Here is a 19,566-nt window from a genome sequence, read left to right as displayed (position 1 = left end):
GTCAAGAAAGTCTAATCCATCGTTCTCTCTTTTTTTTCTTCTTCTAATGAGGTCACTAGGCCACTGCATCGTTGGATCGAGATACAGTGATCAATCTTAGATGGATTTTGGCATGACGTGGCCCGAGGGGTTTAGACAAGGATGAGCTGAAATAGCTAGAACAGCTGTTTCACTTCAATGAAACAGCTGTTGCGCGCAGGCGCAGCCATGTTAGCAAAGAAGTGGTTTGATTTGGTACCTCTGATAATAAATCACGCCGTAGCTGTCAGTTTAACTGAGGGTTTGCATTATTCTATCCTAATTAATACTCACGAAATAAGAAAAGATAATTTTCGAATAGGATTATTATATTTGGTCAATCTTATGCAGACTTGTCTTAATCATATTTTACATGTGATTAAGAATACATCTTACATTTTGGTTCCCATTTATGTGACTTAGACAATAGAAGAAAGTTCTGGAAGATAAACAATGTATTGTAATATTGAATGGATCTCCTTCAATCCATGCAAATACGAAGAAAGATTTCAGCAAAAAATCATGAAGGAAGTTTGGGACTAAATCAGAAGATGAAAGAAAGAACTCACTCCACTGATGAGCCAAAACAGGCAGAACGAATCAAAAGGAAGGTGCATTAGATTGGACATGGTGAACAAATATTCGTGCTCCCTTGACACCATGCTGTTACATGTGACAATTGAGATTGTGCTTCATCTGGAGAAATAATTTCACTATCAATCAATCTGTACAAAAATTCCTTGCCGATATACAACACAACGCTGTAGTTAAAAAACTATTGCAACACCTACTCTATGTTCCTAGTCAGCTTGCAAGTCTTTTTGACGATGGTTGACAATCCAACGACAAATATATATCCTTTCACAACTGCAATGCTAAATCTGGCTGATGTTCTGCCAGCACACTCGAAGTTGACTGCCGTGGTGATCGTGATACAGCATTGAGATCAGCAGGCTTGGGACCAGCATCAGAATACTGTGGGTGAACAGGCCGTAGCCCTTGTTGATCATGGCCACCATTAAGAAGCGATCTACCAGAATTTGATAATGATGCTGGATCACCTGCAAATGTTGCTTGCTCCCTGACCGATTGGCTAACATTGTAAGTGTGATTGTGGTTGCTCCTTGAAACCATGTCCAATGCCTGGCCATGGGTCATCGACTCTGAACAGAAGCTTCCAGGTGGTGCAGGGGATCCAACTGCTTTCCCAATCTGGGAAGCCATAGAGAAACCCAGTGCAGTCTTGCATCCATTCACTGGATTTTGGTGGATATGGAACAGAGACTTTTGTTGAACACCCTGTTCACCAGTAGCCCCACCACTCTGTGGTATTGATTTGCTTTCATGTTTTGCTGATGCAGCCACAGGGTCGAATCTCATGGAATCAGTAGACCACTTTGAAACAGATGCCAATGGAAGGTTCGGAAGTTCTGCAGTAGCATGACCTTCGACAGCCAAGCTATTCAATGATGGTTCTTCTATTGACACTGCTATGTTGCATGATGGTGTTGCTGAAATCTTTGGCTGGAAAGAAGAATGGGGAGGAGATGCAGTGAGTAGGGGAGGCTGCAAATGCTGTGGTGCTTCACCGTCTCCCACCCATCCGCAGCCGAACTTTGAGCCAGGAGGAAGGACTCCTTCAATCCGTTTGGCAGCAATTGCCCACCCAATGGGCCCAAGTTTTGCAGCAAATCGAGCCAAGCTGCGAGCATATGCATGCTGCATGTGAAGCCCAACCTAGTCCAACAGGTAACAGAAGAGTTATTCCATCACCATGACAACAAATTTCAACATGCTGGACCGAAGTGGACACGAAAAGATTGAAATGTGCAAGAGGGGCTAGACAAGCAAAAATAATCACAGGTACTGTAAGTAGTAAGGAAGTATTGTTGAAAGAAACTTGACACTTACTGGCACCAGCTGCTTCCTTTCCCCATTAAATGCGTGTAGCTCCTGTATGTAAGTTGATGGATGGGTCTGCTTATATGTGTTCCGACGGGCTTCATCTATTAGTGAAGATTTCTTCCCATATTTTGTAGTGGTACCTTTTGCAAAAGAACCTACAAAAAAGTTACCATGAAAAATAGAGACCAACATCACATAAGAATATCAGTAATTTGTAAGTATAACAATCTGACAAGTTTTTCACAGCCAAGATGTAATTATAAAGCTGATATAGAGTCTATAACAAGAACCTGGAAAATCTTCATTTCTCTCTGACTTGTGCTCACTAGACCAAGTTTCTCTAGTGCGAAGACCATAAGAAGTTGTTGGTATACCCACCATGCTCAGTTTATCCAATCCCTTTCTTGACAAATCATGTCCCAAGCAAGAGAGTTGTCCAATAATTCCAGCATTAGCAAGTGTTGTATCAGAAGAGAAATTAGTGCTAGCACGCTCAGCAGGAAGTCCACCAACTTTCTGTTTGATTACACTCTTGCTTAGTGGCTTAACCTTGCATGGCTTCACTTCTGATTCACTGTTGTCACTTTCTTGCCTTAAACTCTCAAAATCCTTTTTAGCAAGCTCTTGGATGGCTCGTGCCTATATGGATAGACTTCTGAGAAAGACTAGATATACCACAAACAATGGCATCTTCAACATATTAATTAGAAATTTAATGCCTAGAGGCACATCAATTACCTGCCGATAGAAGATTGTATCTGGTGCATTGTAGCACATAGCGTTCGAGCATATCAAGAAAACATCATTCTGCAAATCACATGGTCAAAGTAAATACCTCAAATTTAATCTAGGAGCAATTCTGCATTCTAGATTTGGATAATAAAGAAGAGCATGAAAATGAGAAATTGTATAGTCAAACATACCTATCACTATCATTACTCTAAACATGAATATGGAGTAAGACTTTTTCCATGTTGGAAGTGTATGAGTGTGTTAAATAGGGAATGTACATGATACATAAACCAAATATAAGCCAAATATTTATATTTGAAATCTAGTTCTGTACTTCACGCATGTAACACTGATACAGTTGGAGAGTATGAGCTGATATTCAGAAATCTTGGCAATAAGGATCAGATTGCAACTTAACTCAAATATATGTTAAAAGTCATAAATAGTTCATATCGACTATAGAGCGAGTCATACACTGAATTTAAATCTTAGTTTTGTTAACAAGCTGCTGGATACACCGATGTCAGAAATAGATCAGTTTATTTTGGATCAAAAGAAATAAACTTATGATAATAATAATTGACCTAATGTACAGCTTGATCAAGTAGCTATGACTCTCCCATGAAGATAGCACAAAATGTCAATTGAGAATTAGTATTACTAATGTAGATAAAGAAATCGAACTCATAACTTAACTAGAGTGTCCATCTAATAAGTAAAGAATATCTAACGAGAAAAAGATAAGGTTCCAAATATCGGGATTAGGACAGAAATCAACTATTTGAAAAAAGTAAAAAAAATATAGTTATCGGCCTTATTAGTGTATTGGCTCTTCATATCCACCTACATTTCAAAATAACTTTTAATTTATTAAATTTATTTTTCAATCTCTATCTAAAAATAAATAATTAACACTTACAACACTCTCCCTCTTTCACACAGATGATTTTTTTTTCTTATCCTCTTTCCCACTAACTTTCTCTTATCAACTCTCTCCCCAAGTTTCTTTCCCACTAACTCTCTCTTCAACTCTCTCCCCAAGTTTCTTTCCCACTAACTCTCTCTTCAACTCTCTCCCCAAGTTTCTTTCCCACTAACTCTCTCTTCAACTCTCTCTCCAAGTTTCTTTCCTACTAACTCTCTGTTATCAACTCTCTCTCCAAGTTTCTCTCCCACTAACTCTCTCTTATCAACTCTTTCTCCCATCTCATCCTTATCTCTAATCTCATTCACTCCAAAAAAGCCAAACTGATGCTTTCCCTAGAAACCCTTTCCCTCTCAAACTCCTCCCTCTCTCTCCCCCTAGCACTCTCACTTTTCTCCCATTCCCTCTCTCTCCTAAGCTGATGCTTTTCCGAGATAGTTTCGGCCTCCATCAATGTATGGTGAACTCTTTCGATATAGATCTGATTTTATTGACCTCTGGTGACCTCAGATATGCAATTTTTTTTTTAATTCTGTCTCTCTCTTTCTCTCTTTTCGTTCACTTTCTTTTTTTCTTTCTTACTATCCTCCCTCCCTTTCTCCCTTTCTCTCTTTCAATTTCAATTCATTTCAGTTAAAAAAACCTGCCCATTGATCAGCAGAAACTGGAAACCTTGGAAAAAAGATGTCCCCAAAAAATCTTTTATGTATCTCATTCACAAAGAGCTTCTTGATCAGATATCATCTAACACCTCCAACCAAGTAGAAGAGAATTTCATTCCCACTTTCTTATTTCCAATGTTGGCTACAAGCTGGTTCCGTAATATCCTCCAAAATCCGCAGACAATTACAAAAAAGAGATGCTCATTTTCCTTCCATAAGAATATTGGAAAAAGGTCCACATTCAAATTCCCCACCAACATTACCCGTTAATCGTCAAAAATGGTCAACCACAAGAATCACCTTTCAATAGTACTAGGTTCATTGCAACTGAGCTTTGAAACTTCTTAGGTCATGTCGGTTCACATTATATACATAATGTCCAGCTGATATGTGGACAGCAACCCCCAAACTCTCCAGCATTCCTCAATAAAGATAAGATAGAGTACTAGATATAATTCCACACTCCATTCAACCTTCAGGTACCAAACTATAACATATCAAAGCATTCTCAGTCCAAGTTGCCAATGTCATTTTAGAGTACTTCCAAAAATGAAACAAGTTTTTCTGGATTAACAAATAAAGAAACTTCTCCACGAGATTAACATAAAATCCTATTGGGCATGGTTTAAGGTACAAATATAAATCCATTAAAATCATATTAGCAGTAACATAAATTAATTATTGCAGTAATTATTTTAACAAGGAAATTAGTGAAGAATGAAACTCTCTTCCCATTAAGCGGGACTGACCACTGCATGTACTAAAGATGTTTGACATTCTCCACATGCATCATAAGAAGGCACATGTATATGTATCTCTGTTGACATTTAACAATTATCATCGGTGAAAGACCAATGAAGCATTACATAAACTGTTGCATCAAAATAACCTCCAAACTTCCCCCAGTCAACCTAAATATATTTAAAGTAATTGAGTCAAAAGCAACAAAAAGGGAAAGGGAATAAATGAACCAAAGGAATCAATTGCTTCTAAAACCTTTGGTTTCTCCAAATGATACAAAGCAACATGGAAGGAAATAATTGACATTACTGAGCTCAAAGGGAGCAACAAAGCAAGAATTATAAAAACCACTAATAGGAACCAACCTCGAATTGCTCCAAGTTCTTATAGACTCCAGCTGAAAGATTCTTCCGGATTGTTCCGAAATCCATAGGATGCTTGATGATATCATGGTAGTCTGGAAGCTTTACGCATTAACCAAGAGAAAGTGAGTTTCACAAAGGACAAGAAAACTCTGTACAACTTAAAATCTACCAAAAAGGCTTTAGATATGGACCTCCTCAGGATCCACGGGTTCCGCAAACACACCATACTTATCCTTTCTGAGAACATAACAGAAAGCCCAACTCAGAGAACACGAATGCTAGGTGTAATATTCAAAACATGGAGACAAGGGGCAAATAGGAAAAAGTAGAGGTTTCAAGTGGCATTGAAATAAAGATGGCGCACAGCACTCACTTCTGCAGCCTATCAAGGACGAACTCCAACAACTTTTTGTCCGGCAAATTAGTCGTGGGTCCGGAATCTGATGTCTCTGGGAAGCAAATAATTAAACACGCATAAGTTTTTAAATTTTTTTTAACAAAACTGAGTTTTTTTTTTTTTATCATCTCCACGTATCGAAGTAAATGCAAACCTTGAAACCCATCTGTCGCTTTCGAGGTAGAATTTGGCTTTCCTTTCTGCAAGAAAAATCTCAAAAAATTAGGAAAAATGAGGCAAAAAAAAAACAAGGAAGATATTATACTAACTACCGAATCCATCAACTTGAATTAAACCGAAAGCTAGGAAAGGAGAGAAAACGACAAAAACTGTCATTTTTTCTTCTCCCAAGTAAATACTTAATAGTAGATTAACACCACAAATAAAAAATAGAAACAAACCCATCCAGAGAAAAGATACGAGGATTTTTCTACATAGCAAATGATTAGGAGTTGACCCAGTCAAATCGGAACACTTTCCCAGTGCAGAAACCGAGAAGCAGTTATTTTTCCCGAAGAAATCCATATAAAGAACGGAATCCAAGGACATCAGCCCAGATTTCCGCGCATATATTCTCGATCCGAATCGAAGTCGTACCAAAACCCACAAATCCATCCAAGAAACTTAGAGCACGGAATCCACCTTGTCAGATTCGGCGGAATCCGGAGGGGAATTGGGGGTCTGGTTGGGGAGGCGAAGAACGTGCCGCAGCTTCTTCTCCCTCCTTCTTCCTTCCTCCTCCTCCTCCTCCTCGTCGGAGTTAGGGTTAGGGTTCTGGCGTGTGGTCCGTCGGCCCGAGACGGGTGCGGGGGAGCGGAGGTAGGGATTATGGGTAGGGTTAGGGTTAGGGTTTCGTTGCTCCTCTTGGAGCTTTTGGAGGCGAAGGCTGCGCTTTTCAATGTCTAGGAGAGAGGGGCGGCCTTTCTTCTTCCTCTTCTTCGTCTCCACTGGCGTCGTGTTGCCCATTTCGGAGGCAATCCCTCTCTCTCTAACCTTTTCCTCTCTCTCTTTCTCTCTCTAGAAACCGGGGAGATTATTGTGGTAGTTTTGTCTGTAGGATTCCTTTTGGTGTGGCAGTATTTTTTTATAGGGAGCGAACGCAGCACGTGATAGCGCCCTGTGTAGTAGTGTAGCTCTTTAACGTAAAATTTTCTTTTGGCGTATTTACTCGTATAATTCTTTAAGATAAAATATATTAAAAAATTAATCTACACTCCTACAATTAGCGAAAATTAATAAATTTTTATTTCTATCACTTAATCACCTAGAGTTGTTACATATTAGAGAATTATCTCAATGTTAATTTTAGTACAAAATAACTAAAATATTTTTATTAAATAAACAATTTTCTTGTGAATATTTTTTTGTCTTCTATCTTAATTTTTCTTACTTTCATGTTTTAGACAGTGCAAATTTTCTTTACAAAAAATATATAAAAAAGTAAATTAGTTAAATAATTCATTTTTAAAAATAAAAATTTCTTTTACTATTAATTTTAATTTAAAAAAATCCAATGATTATACATAACTTAGAACTACAAGGAAAACAAAACTAAAAGTTTTACGAGTGCTTTAAATTTTAGATGAACTACAATCGACAAGAATATAAACAGTACTTTTTTTTCCAAAAAATATTCTTTAGAATATCTAATATTCTTCTTTTTTTTTTCTTAAAAGATAGATTTCATATGTTGCAATAATTATTTATAATCAAGTGCTAATAAATATTATACAGTAAATTACAAAATCCGCTAATATGACGAGGCACTTAAGTTACAAATAATATGATAGCCTAACTGGGCCTTTTTATTAGAGAATATTACTGCCATATTTTCTAGCCCTCTTATTCGTCAGAGTTCAATTAACTAAAATAATAACAAGTAAATATAAGGACAATATAAGTTTAACTCAAAAGGCACGGCTGATATTTACCTAAGCAGGACTGCAGGAGGAGATTAAATGTAATTTCCCTCTTAAAATATTTGGCATGCCTATTACCGGCTGCTGAGTACCTCGACTGTAGCAATTCATGCATCCAAGGCTGCAGAGGATCGGCGCCACTGGTCGCTAATTCTCAAAGCCTTGCATAACTACCCCCATAAATCCTCAACATTTGGATTTGCTCATCTCTCCGTGGATACTCTACCCACCCCTTCCCTCACGCACCTCACTCGCCACCACCGTTGTCGCCGTCGCCGTCGCCGCCGCCGTGAGCCCCCGACTACTTCCTTCGCCACTACCATCTTCATTGCGACCACCCACCAACACAACCCGCCGTTTCCCACTCTATCTCACCTCTCGTAGAATAAGCATGTGAGATGTTTGTAATATTGACCCAAACAAGAAACATTCCTTTTGGGGTCTCAAATCCAACTTTGTTGCAGCTACCAATGAATTCTTTTCATATCATCCTTTGACACCCCGTTTCTGCCACTTTTCTTCAAATATTAGGCATCTCCAATGAGTCACATGCTCTCTATATCCCCCAGCATTCATCATTTTTTGCTCAAGAACCAAACCCAAGAATTCTCAAAGACCTGGGGAACTAAATTTAGCTCAAATTGGATTGACCCAATTGGAGTTTCTGCACAATTCAGGTTAGGAGCTTCCACTTCCCATAGGAGACCACCCAAAAGTATCAGATACCCCCGCCGTGCCAAACTGCCACCAGATCCGGGAACTTCCAGAGCACCATCAAAGATTGACGACAATAATGCTCAATTGTTTAATGTGAACAAGGATGAGGAGAAGGTTGACTTGTCCAAGAATGAGGATGCTGGTGTTGATAATGACGATGGTATGTGGAGCAAAGATGAGCTTGATGCCATTTCAGCTCTTTTCGATAGGCCGATCGCTCAGAAACGTGTGAAACCGATGAAAGAGCGGCCCCTCCCTCTCCCATTTCCCTATAGGACACGGCCAGATGGAATTCCAACACCAAAGCACCATATCCGATTGGCTGCCAGGTCTGTGCTTTCACCACGGTCCTCTTTCAGCAATCAAATGCATAAGAACCCAGAAGCTCTTGTTGGAATAGCTAGAGAGATTGCAGCTCTTCCTTCGGAATCTGATGTGTCTGCAGTTCTTGATCAATGGGCCAGATTTCTAAGGAAGGGCTCTTTGTCGATGACGATACGAGAATTGGGTCACATGGGTCTACCTGAAAGGGCGCTCCAGACCTTGTGCTGGGCTCAAAAGCAGAGAACAGGATTGTTCCCTGATGACCAGATTCTTGCTTCGACTGTTGAGGTGTTAGCGCGGTTTGGCCGGTTAAGGATTGAATCTGAATTAGAGAAGTACCTGTACTCAGCTAGCCGTATTGTGCTCGAAGCCATGGCAAGAGGCTTCATTAGAGCAGGAAGTCTAAATCTTGCTCGGAAGATTCTTTTACTTGCCAAGGACAATCATAGAACACTGGATCCAAGCATTCATGCAAAGCTGATATTAGAAGCTGGAAAGACCCCCGATGGTTACAAGCTTGCAGCAGCATTGCTAGATGAGCTTGGAGAGAGAGAAGACTTGGATTTAAAGCCACAAGACTGTACTGCTATAATGAAAGTTTGTATCAGGCTTGGAAGATTCGAAGCTGTGGAGAGTCTTTTTAATTGGTTTCGGGATTCTGGTAAGAACCCTACGTTGGTCATGTACACGACGGTGATCTATAGTCGGTATTGCAACAAGAACTACAGAGAAGGGTTGGCTTTGGTGTGGGAAATGGAAGGATTGAACTTTCTCCTGGATCTTCCAGCTTATCGCGTTGTGATAAGGCTATGTGTTGCTTTAAGTGATCTTGCGAGGGCAGCAAGGTACTTTTCAAGATTGAAGGAGGCTGGATTTGTTCCTACCTACGACATATATCGCGTTATGATTAAGGCTTATGCAGCTGCAGGGAGGATGGCTAAGTGTAGGCAGTTATGCAAGGAAACCGAATTGGCAGGGCTGAAGCTAGATAGAGAGATTGCCTCTCTTCTTGCAGAAATGGAAAATGTTCGATCAGTGCCATGAAGACTTCCCTCTTTCTTACTCTTTTCTTATTGCTACTACTAAAGTATCGTATAATCTCATAAGATGTTCTTATAAATTTCTATATGTAACCATGTGACAAGCGCTATCCTTTTGTAATACGTGGTGCGATCTTTTGATGACTTTAGTTAGTTTTACTGTTTGATGATTGATCACGCCTGCTTCCGTAGCATAGTGGTAGTGCGTTCGCTTCGTAAGCGAAAGGTCGCGAGTTCGATCCTCGCCGGGAGCTTTGCTTGTATTAATTTTAAACTTTTGGACTCTTCCAGTTGTTATTTGGGTTAAGATATCAGAAGCAGAGAACCAGAATGAGACTCTTCACAAATTAGCTTTACTAATACAATTTTTTAATTTTTATTTTGGCAGCCCAAGTGCCTTAAAAAAATTGTTTTCTGAATGCTGAACAAAAATTTGAATGTTTACTGCTATAGATAACTTTATCTGTTGTTATATTCTTTCTTCTTGGCTTTGTAGGAAGAAGAAGAAGCAGTATTAGAAAGAGGTTTACACCAGTTGCAATTTCTGGGGGCACATTTATGCTTTTATGAGCAAACACGATCTGTTAAATGAGGTCAAATCTAACATGCATAAAACAAGGACAGCATAAACAACAGAATTGATATGTAACCAGAGCACCCTACCACGATTTCGAAATGATTTCCTTGAGAATCGTGCACTCCCAACAATTTATGTCATCATGGCTAAACTTTGACAACCTTCCTCTTGTTAATCATGATAGAAGCGGCAGGCACGTGGAAATTCTTTTCAACCTTTCAATTGCATAGAAGTTACTACTACCATAAGTCAACAAAACGAGAAGAAGAACAATTTAAAAATCCTTCACGCCATCCATCAAAATCAAACATCATATAATGTCGTTAAAGGATTGTCATTTGGTAACCATATATGCCTGGCATGCTTGCTCCTGAAAGACCACTCATCATAAAAAGGAAACCATCACCACCTTGATTTTTAAAAAAAAAATTACTTTGGGTAACATCAGAGAAGATGATTATGTCAACATATGATTGACCGAAAATATATCTCAATCACTTGCCACGATAGTGCACTTATATTATGCCGGTTGTTTTCCATTCATTTAGCCATGGGTGTTTCAAGCACTCTGCTGCTGTTGGCCGCTGTTCTGGGGCAAAATTGAGGAGAGGGCAAAGAAACTCTGCCAGTCCACATGCATCAGATTCGGGAAATTTGTACTTGTCAAACAGGAGACCGTCCAGAGGCCAAAACTTGAGCCTCCGGATCCCTTTCAGATCTCCATGTCGGTCGAAGAAATCCTTTGATCGAGATCCTGAAACAGCGAGCTGGTTCACAAGGAATAACAACTGCATTAGATCGTCAGGTATAGGAAACAGAAATGTATGATAACATGCAGCACCTTTCGAGGCATCTTTCCAAGAAGTTCCATCATCAGAGCCAAGTGATCCTGCAAGAGAAAATATCACTGAGGTAAACTAAGACCTTATAGATCTCATGAACGTTAAAGTTTAAAATCTGAACATTCCTACAAGGATACTAGCGACAAGAGCTATCACAATGCATGCCGTTATTTAAGTTTAGTTAAGCTCAAGGGAGAAGGCATCGAGAGTTCTAAGAGTAATGCTAGATTTCCAGCATCTGTGTCATGCTATTGCTACTAACTCAAGTATAGATATACCAATAGATATAGTAGTATCCTAAGTGACCACCTTACACTAAGTATCCCTGGTTTTCCGCTTAGCTCTGCCTAGTTGTCCACATTAATATTTTTATTATGCTTTAGTGTGTGTAAATTGACAGTGAATTTTCATTTCATTTATAGATATATGCCAGATTGGTGGATTATTCTAACTTACTTTCTAATAAAATGTATTTGTTTTATTGCTTTTATGTATTAATGGAACTTTGTTATATTTATTTTCTTATATATTTGTTTCTGAATCTTCTTCCTTTTTTGTGAAAGAGCTACTTTTACATGATGTTTGAGTAATGACAATAACAACGAAAGCTCTTGTAAAAAGTTAATGAACACTCAAGTCCATGCAAATGTCACATATTCCAGCTCATTACTTACGGCTAACTTGGAACAGGAGAATCAAGGATGTTTAATCATGTGAACTGCAAAGAACAAATTAAAGGAGGAAGAACAATGCAAAAGTTTATTTGATACCAACTTTTTGCTGACTTGGAATACTGTAAAACAAGAACACGAGAAACATACCTCGTCTTCACTAAATCCTTGACCATGCTTGGGAGTAAAAAGCATGTCACCAGTAGCAAGCTCAAAAGCCATACAAGCAAAAGACCACATATCAACAGAAAAAGAATATCCAGAACCCAGAATAACCTCAGGAGCCCTGTACTGCCTCGTCTGTATTTCAGTAGCAAACTGCTTATCAACCCAACAAGCATTCCCCAAATCCACAATCTTGCATCTCATATCGATGCCTTCCAGGCTTCTCTCCAACTCAACGATACCTCCCATGGATACCCTTCTATGAGAAATCCTCACCAATGCTCTCTTTGCCTTAATCCTAAGCTTCTTCTCTCTGATACTGGTCAAATTCCTGCCATTCGAGGTTCCTTCAGGCCTTTCAAGAATAGGGGAAAATCCTGAGCGTACTGGGTCTTTTGCAGGATTTATGGTAGAGATGAGAAGAACATTCTCAGGCTTCAAATCCGTGTGAATAATGCCAAGCTCCCTGTGCAAGTAATCAAGACCCACCAAAACTGACCTGCAAATGCTCCTAACTCTATTCAACCCAATACCCTTGTTGCGGTTATACCGGATTAGCTGCAGCAAGCTATTCCCAAGAAACTCAGTTACTAGACAAAGATGCCGCCCATTTGGGCCGGCATGCTTAAAGTGGTCCAGCAATTGGACAACACACTTGGAATTTGTTGGATCTCCATCAGCTATCGCTGAGAGAAGCTCAATCTCATGGGTGGCAGCTTGAGCATACTCCTTTGCACTTTTTTGAATCTTGAGTGCTACAAATCTCTGCAAACCAAATATAATACATGATACCTTAGCTAAAAGTCGGGCTTGCATCATTAATGGTCCAAAACATGAGTAAATGCAAATCAGAAAGCAATATAGAACCTAGGAAATAATTGATTATGTAGCTAATAAACTAGACTAACTAGTATCATTGTTGATACATAAATATAGTAAACAACTAGAAAAGTAAACAGAGGATGTTGATAGAACATTTCATGGGAGCAGCAACACGTTCTTAGATACAACCACCATTGCAACAGATAACATCTTCTCCATTAGAATATCAGTGAATAGGGAGAGCGAGAAAAACGAATGTCCTCTATGGTAACCACGCAAAGCGAGTGTAGCCAAAATGCAGCATTAAAATGAATGTTTCCTCATCCGAATGCTTCCATTCTCTTGGAGATAAACATACGCAATTAAAAATGTGACATGGACAAAATTGCAAATGTTAGTTACACATGTAAAAGAAAGGAGCAAAAGGAAAGGTCAAAAGCCAAATTCTTAGTATCACAAAAATCCACGATAAGGAAAATAGAAAGAAGGATTGTTAAAACAAAGCAGGGATAAATCACGTTTGCGTGCATAGAGATGAGATTTTTATTTTAATGAGAGCACGAAGATAGAAATCGAAGGCCCCAGAAAGCAACAGGAAACAAATGAATGGAAAGAAAGAAAGAAAGAAAAAAAAAGGAACAAATAAAACCTATTAAAGGAAACAGGAAAAATTCTCATTTGCCTGCATAAAGATGACAACTTGGATGAAAATCCAAAAAGAACCAATAGAAAAGCAAACCCGTCCATGAATAAATAGAAAGGTGAGATTGGAGAAAGAGACGCACAGAGCAATAGGTGTCGTAGGCGAGCCAAACGGTGGAGAAGTGTCCCCATCCAAGCTTCCTCTGAGCAATGTATCGGCCGCCAGCGAAGTGATCACCTGCTCTCACCGCGTGGTAGCCTCCCTTGCGGTATTCATCGATGCCTTCTTCATCCTCCCCAGACCCTGACGACGAGCACGACATCTCTCTCTCTCTCTCTCTCTCTCTCTCTCTCTCTCTCTATCTATCTATCTATCTATCTATCTATCTCTCTCTCTCTCTCTCTCTCTCTCTCTCTCTCTCTCTCTCTCTCTCTCTCTGGTAATGTCTGTTCGCGGAATGTTTCGCGCGATAAGAGGAGAGGAGCTCGCCTTTTCTATTTTATTTTTTTCCAATTGTCGAAAAAGGTGTCCGCCTTCGGCTGTATTTACAAAGATGGCAGCAGTTGTTTGGTTTACGACAACATCCAGAGGAGTCGAAGAAAAGAACTACAAAGTTTAAATCGAAGTTTAGCCAATCATGGGAAGTCATGCACCAAGATGTAGCAAATTACTACGATCAGGACTGCAGACCATCTGGTGTCCTCTTTTTATTTCCCGGCAATTCCAAAAAACTTCCGGCTACTTTGCACCACGTGTACACGTGTACGCTCGTACAACCCCATGTGCCATTAAAGTACAGATGTCGGAGTATCGGACCCATGGGCTAACTGGGCCCTGTTCGTCAACCCACAGCCAAACTGCGGCCTAACGGTTAGGGCTTCCGGTCGTCACACGCGCTGCACTCGATCTTTGTCTCTTCCTTGCACACGAACACATTCCCTTCGTCACCTTCTTGGAGGAGTCAACCTCTCCTCCCTATCCCAGCACTGGGTTCCTCCTCTCAAGATTTGCATGTTAGAAAATTTTATCAGGATCAAAGGCTTTTGTAATTCGATAGATATTGCGTTCTCTCTCTATATAATTTTAGAGAATGGGATGCCATTTATGAGATATTAGTTATATATAATATAGATGAGGGAGGAGGAGTCCATTCTTCTGTCGTATCCAACGCATTATGGATGAAGACTTTGTCCGGAAGTACTCCGTCTAGAAGCTACTAATGAAGACTTTGTCTCGATCGGATACTATCGAACGTGGCATGCCATGAAGCTTGGCAATGTCACACACGAACACCTTTGCCACTGTCCTCGCCGAGTATGGGTGCACTATCTACCACCACAAATATGACTGAGTACCCTCTCATAGAGGGCAAGCCCTCAATGAAATCCATGAAAATGTCATCCTAAATTCTCTTCGACACGAGCAAGGACTGGAGTAATCTTGTTGGCCTCAGTGAGTCGGTCTTTGCTCGTTGGCACACCTCACAAGCATGCACAATGCCCTCAGCTCTTGCTGAACTAGAGGCAATGTACGACTTTGTAGTAGTCTCCTGTCAGTCCGTAGGAGTCCCTCGTGTCTTGCCTCAGGGGTGGAATGAAAATGCTCCATCACTTTTCACTGTAAGCCCATGTTCATGGGTATCCGGATGCGCCCGTGGTCCAATAGCAATTCGCCTATGCTCACAAGCCCAGGGTGGCTCGTCGGGTCATCTTCTATTTCCTACAAGATCCTCAAGATATCTGGGTCAATGATTCCTGTTGTTCGGATGTCATCCAAGAAGGGAAAGATAGGCACGGATAGGGCCGCTAGCTTGGTCAGTTCGAGCTGTTGTAATAGAGCATCCTGTCACGAGTTTAATATTTTTAAGCGTTTTGGCAAGTTTGTGCGATGCTTCAACTTCTTCACAAGATGAAGTAAGCCTCGAAGTAAAGATAGTATGGAAGTAAGAAAGGGCGAAAGCTTTCACTAACACTTAGAGAGAAGTAATCTTGATGAAGTCTTACTTCTTTTTCATTTACTCAAACTTTAGATCGAATAAATGTAGTGAGTTCAAGCTCTTTATATAGGTAAGAAAACTTAGCTACTAAGTTACCCTAATAAATATTTATCATAGATACTTAGAAGGGAAGGGATAAGATCGACGAGGTGTCGTCTTTTGCCATTATCTATCCAGCAGTGGATAAGCTTGAGGCCTATCCAACAATGAATAAGATAAAGTTGCCAAAAAACTATAGTGTCTTCGAGTCCAACTTAGCCATTTGTATTGCTGATGCCTTTGGCACTACAGTTTCGATCAAAACTTCAATGAAACATCACATCAGTCCATTCAAAGGCATCCTTTTTTAGCAAGGCCATCAGTGATACTACGATCTTTCTATAGTAGCCTATCAAGCCAAGGAAACGGAACTCCTGTACCGTCGATTTCATCCAACTGAGCATGCATGCCATCTTGCTCGAGTCGGCCGCGACTCCCTCCGCTGAAATGATGTTTCCCAAGTACTCAACATGTCGCTCGCCTCACAGGTATTTAGTTCACTTCACCTTGAGAGAGTGGTCTACCAAAAGCGCCAGTACAGATCATAGGTGAACTAAGTGCTCCTCTTAAGTTTTTTTGTACACCAAAATGTCATCGAAGAATACTAATACATACTGTCTTAGGAGTGGATGGAATATGTCGTTCATAAACCATGGAAGGTTGTCGGTGCATTCGTCAACCCAAACTGCATTACCCTAAACTTAGTGTTTGTCATGAAATTGGAATGTTGTTTTGTGGAAGTCCTCAGCACGCACTCAGATCTAGAGATACCTCGCAGGAAGGTCGAGCTTGCTAAATTATGAAGCTCCCGTCAGCTCGTCCAATAACTCTTTTATAACTAGTATATGGAATCTATCCTTAACAGTTATGGCGTTTAGCACTGGTAATCTACGAAGAAACGCTAACAGCCGTCCTTCTTCACCAACAGAATCGATGAGGAATAGGAACTCCGACTCGGCTGGATAATGCGCTGCTCTAACATCTCCGCAACCAACCTAGAAATGTCTTCCTTCGAGACATGTGGATATTGGTAGGGCCAAACGTTGGCCAGTTCGACCTCTCGTTCAATCTCGATCCTATGGTTGGCGTGCTTGACAGGTGGTAGCCCTCGAGGGGCCTTAAAAAGTCCATAAAAGTTAGCTAATAAGCTATCCAAATTGGCACAAGTACCTAAGTCAGAGGGTCTCAGGCTCTATTGGCGCCAGCTGAAAGAAGTAAGCAACCTCACCTATCTGTGAAGCTCCTACCAACGACCGCAAGGAAGGGCTCATCTGTGTGTGAATTCCCTCTAGTCGCACCACACGTCTATTTCTTCGGAATGTGAGTCTCATTTGTAAAAAATCAAATGTGACAAGATTGGGACTTACCAATCATTGAGTGCCTAGCACAATGTCCGCTCCTCAAAGCGCTAGCGGATACAAGTCAAAGGTGAAACTATGTCCTTGTACCCATACCACCACTCCTCGACAGACACTGTTGGCTCTAAGGCGGGTGCCGTCACCGATAGTCATATCAAATCCAATGGTGGGCTCGACCTCGAGTCCTATACTCCGTACCAAACTCTCATCCAAGAAGCTATGCGTGCTCGCTGTGTCAATTAGGATGTGCACACGCTGCTTTCAGATGAGCCTCTTCACCCATAGGGTCTTTGGGGCGCTAGTGCCAGATTATGCATACATCGAGATCTTAGCCTGCATATCCTCCACTATCTCGTTAAGCTCCTCTTCGACTACCTCATCTGTGATATCCCCCTTAGTCTCATCGTCATAGTTGCCAATCAACATGACACTGCCCGTAACCTTGGTGCAACGATGCCCTGGAGTGTAGCGCTCGTTGCACCAAAAGCACAAATCCTTGGCTCGTTTTTCATCCACTTGAGCTTGTGACGAGAATCGGCCCTTGAGTTGCGTGCCTCCTCTGAATTCGATCGTCGGTCTCATTGTACCCCACTGTCCAAAAGCGGATGTCGGTGGTCTTGGTATGGAGCTAGAGCCGCTGGGTGTGGGCACCGTCCGCAACATATATTTGCTGTCTTTCAACGTCCAACATGTCCTTATAGCCCCTTTAAAAGTAGTATACTTCTATTCCATCCTTGTGGCAATCTCAAAGACCTCCATCAAAGTCCGCGGCTGCATGAAATAACATCGGCTTTTATCTCCTCGTGCAACCCCGCCAAAAATGTGCTCTTCAACGCTTCTTGTGACTAGCTTGGAAAGCAATGAATACTAAAGCACTCAAATTCTTCTTGATATGTTGCCACGGTAGTTTTTTGTGTCAATTTGGAGAGTGTAGCACCATAATCTTCATATCTAACAGTTCCAAATCATCGAGCTAAAGCAAAAGTGAATGCTATCCAATTGTTGAACGGTTGGTGGGCGTGTACCGATTGGAACCAATGTAACGCCGCATCCTCTAAATGAAAGCTTGCAATAGGTACCTTAGCTCCTTCCAGTGTGTCATGACATGAAAAGTATTATTTGGCATGAAAAATCCAATCAATAGGATTACCTCTATTAAACATTGGAAATTTCAGCCGAGTGGGTTGTCTGCGGATGCCATAGTCGCGCCCATTGTTGATTAGGTGCTCCATCCTCACTGCTGGCGGATGAAGGATGTGAATCTCCGGGTCACGACGCCTCCTTTCCTCTTTCTCACGAGCAGCTTTGTGTTCGTCATCATATGGCCATGTTGCTCCCGGTTCGTCTCTGCTTTGGTGGTTCTCAGTTCATCTCCATCTACGCCATGATTCACCCCCGGTGGAGCCTAGTATAGCATCCTTGGCCTAGGAGGGTTGGGCAGCAACGCGTTAACTTTTTTCTCTACCTTTATTTTGTATCACATCACAGATAATTATTATACCCTTATTTTAGAATAGAAGTGAACACATGAATAGTTATTCTTAAAATTAATTCGTCATTTTGATAATAACAAACAAGAATTACTATTCCTATTTCAACCCTATTTTAGATGTGAATGAGGATTAAATTTTATGTTCACTATTATTCTAGAATAAGGGTGAAATAATGTGATATAAAATAAAATCAAATATGAGAAAAATATTTTTTATTAAATTATGATGAATACCCTTTGGTTTGATATAAAATAGATTGGTGATATAGATATCAAGAGTAAATTAATAATTGAGTTAGTATGTGGTATAATATATAATTTTGATAAATAATGTTTGTGTCATAGAATAAGGCTATTATGATATTTGCTATTATTCTAGAATAAAAGATTATATTCCATAATAAGAAAAAAGTTATCTCTGAAGTGAGCAGAGCTTATTTCTTTGATATTCCTTCTCAAGCAATACCGAAAATATTCCTAATTAATAATCCATTCTCTCTTGAGGAATGGATTTAGAAAACCAAGAACACACTGAGTTCTATAAAAAAAACCTGTAAGAAACTGCATAAATCATGCTAGTACATCTCTCCCACTACATCAATTCATGGCATCTATTTTAAGGCCAATGAGGTAAACATGAGTAAAATATGAATATATCAATTATTTCACCCATGAAAACAGGTGTGTTCATGCCATTTGCTATATCCGATGTTATCTGGGCAAAGTTTGACATCTGTGCTATGTGACAAAACATTAATTTTAATTGTTGAATGTGTTGACATCTCATCCATCCAAATATCTGTCCATTAAGTGCTATTTTTCTCATTATTTACGTGCATTCTTTGGCAGGTGGTTGGCTGTCTGGTTGAGCATGAAAACAAGGTTTTGCTATGCAAAGGGAAGATCAAACCATCTTATGGACTTTGGTGATTATCTTTTCTTTAATCTTTATTCTTCCTTGATTATTGGAAGTTACTTTTGTTCAATTATCCTTTGGTAGGCAGATAATAAACTGTTGGTTGACTTGTTTTCTTCTTGGGCTGCTATAAATTATTATTTGGGTCTCATCTGAACCATTTTGATTAACTGTAAAGTTGCCATGCATCTAACAGTTTTGCACAATTCAAGATAAGAAACATTTCATCGCCCTCTTTAAAATAAGTTGTGTTCTAGCCAGTCAACCTGAAATTCCTGATGGTACCACTTCTATTACAAA

The 19,566-nt window shown here is 40.1% G+C and overlaps 3 protein-coding genes and 1 non-coding gene across 5 annotated transcripts; 2 read left to right on the top strand and 2 right to left on the bottom strand.

Annotated features, from left to right (window-relative positions):
- Positions 1 to 709: 709 nt before the first annotated feature.
- On the bottom strand, positions 710 to 6,808 carry LOC140779575 (uncharacterized). The gene is made up of 9 exons (XM_073124699.1): positions 6,388 to 6,808; positions 5,900 to 5,945; positions 5,722 to 5,797; positions 5,540 to 5,585; positions 5,349 to 5,447; positions 2,662 to 2,730; positions 2,214 to 2,562; positions 1,930 to 2,078; positions 710 to 1,755 (listed from the first exon to the last, which is right to left on the bottom strand). Exons 1-9 carry the CDS (start codon positions 6,709 to 6,711, stop codon positions 880 to 882), a joined length of 2,034 nt encoding a protein of 677 aa, XP_072980800.1. The 5' UTR covers positions 6,712 to 6,808; the 3' UTR covers positions 710 to 879.
- Positions 6,809 to 7,797: 989 nt separating this feature from the next.
- On the top strand, positions 7,798 to 9,922 carry LOC140778161 (pentatricopeptide repeat-containing protein At2g01860). Of its 2 annotated transcripts, XM_073122741.1 has the most exons (2): positions 7,798 to 9,550; positions 9,628 to 9,922. In XM_073122741.1, the coding sequence occupies exons 1-2, from the start codon at positions 8,205 to 8,207 to the stop codon at positions 9,644 to 9,646; spliced, it is 1,365 nt and encodes a 454-aa protein (XP_072978842.1). In that variant the 5' UTR covers positions 7,798 to 8,204; the 3' UTR covers positions 9,647 to 9,922. The 2 variants fall into 2 exon arrangements, with proteins under 2 accessions (XP_072978842.1, XP_072978841.1); XM_073122740.1 differs by having other exon boundaries at positions 7,803 to 9,914.
- A 5-nt stretch (positions 9,923 to 9,927) lies between these two features.
- On the top strand, positions 9,928 to 9,999 carry TRNAT-CGU (transfer RNA threonine (anticodon CGU)). The gene has a single exon. It is a non-coding gene; the product is annotated as a tRNA-Thr (tRNA).
- A 627-nt stretch (positions 10,000 to 10,626) lies between these two features.
- Positions 10,627 to 13,898, bottom strand: LOC140779080 (uncharacterized). Its single transcript, XM_073124042.1, has 4 exons — positions 13,608 to 13,898; positions 11,986 to 12,765; positions 11,164 to 11,211; positions 10,627 to 11,089 (listed from the first exon to the last, which is right to left on the bottom strand). The coding sequence occupies exons 1-4, from the start codon at positions 13,785 to 13,787 to the stop codon at positions 10,838 to 10,840; spliced, it is 1,260 nt and encodes a 419-aa protein (XP_072980143.1). The 5' UTR covers positions 13,788 to 13,898; the 3' UTR covers positions 10,627 to 10,837.
- Between the last annotated feature and the right edge of the window lie 5,668 nt (positions 13,899 to 19,566).

Source organism: Typha angustifolia, chromosome 15 (assembly GCF_048772165.1).
Source record: "Typha angustifolia cultivar Huaian chromosome 15, ASM4877216v1, whole genome shotgun sequence".
NCBI lineage: Eukaryota > Viridiplantae > Streptophyta > Magnoliopsida > Poales > Typhaceae > Typha > Typha angustifolia.
The sequence above is the reverse complement of the archived record's forward strand: the minus strand, read 5'-3'. Positions and strand labels throughout refer to the sequence as shown.

Bases quoted from the DNA above. Each gene is read 5' to 3' on its own strand.
- LOC140779575 (XM_073124699.1), bottom strand. From the start codon at position 6,711: ATGGGCAACACGACGCCAGTGGAGACGAAGAAGAGGAAGAAGAAAGGC. The intron at 2,731-5,348 runs GTTGGTTCCTAT...TGTGATTTGCAG, and splicing joins AGAACTTGGAGCAATTCGAG to AATGATGTTTTCTTGATATG. The intron at 1,756-1,929 runs GTAAGTGTCAAG...CTGTTGGACTAG, and splicing joins AAAGGAAGCAGCTGGTGCCA to GTTGGGCTTCACATGCAGCA.
- LOC140778161 (XM_073122740.1), top strand. From the start codon at position 8,205: ATGAGTCACATGCTCTCTATATCCCCCAGCATTCATCATTTTTTGCTC.
- LOC140779080 (XM_073124042.1), bottom strand. From the start codon at position 13,787: ATGTCGTGCTCGTCGTCAGGGTCTGGGGAGGATGAAGAAGGCATCGAT. The intron at 12,766-13,607 runs GTGCGTCTCTTT...TTTGGTTTGCAG, and splicing joins CCTACGACACCTATTGCTCT to AGATTTGTAGCACTCAAGAT. The intron at 11,090-11,163 runs GTGCTGCATGTT...CTTGTGAACCAG, and splicing joins TTGGAAAGATGCCTCGAAAG to CTCGCTGTTTCAGGATCTCG.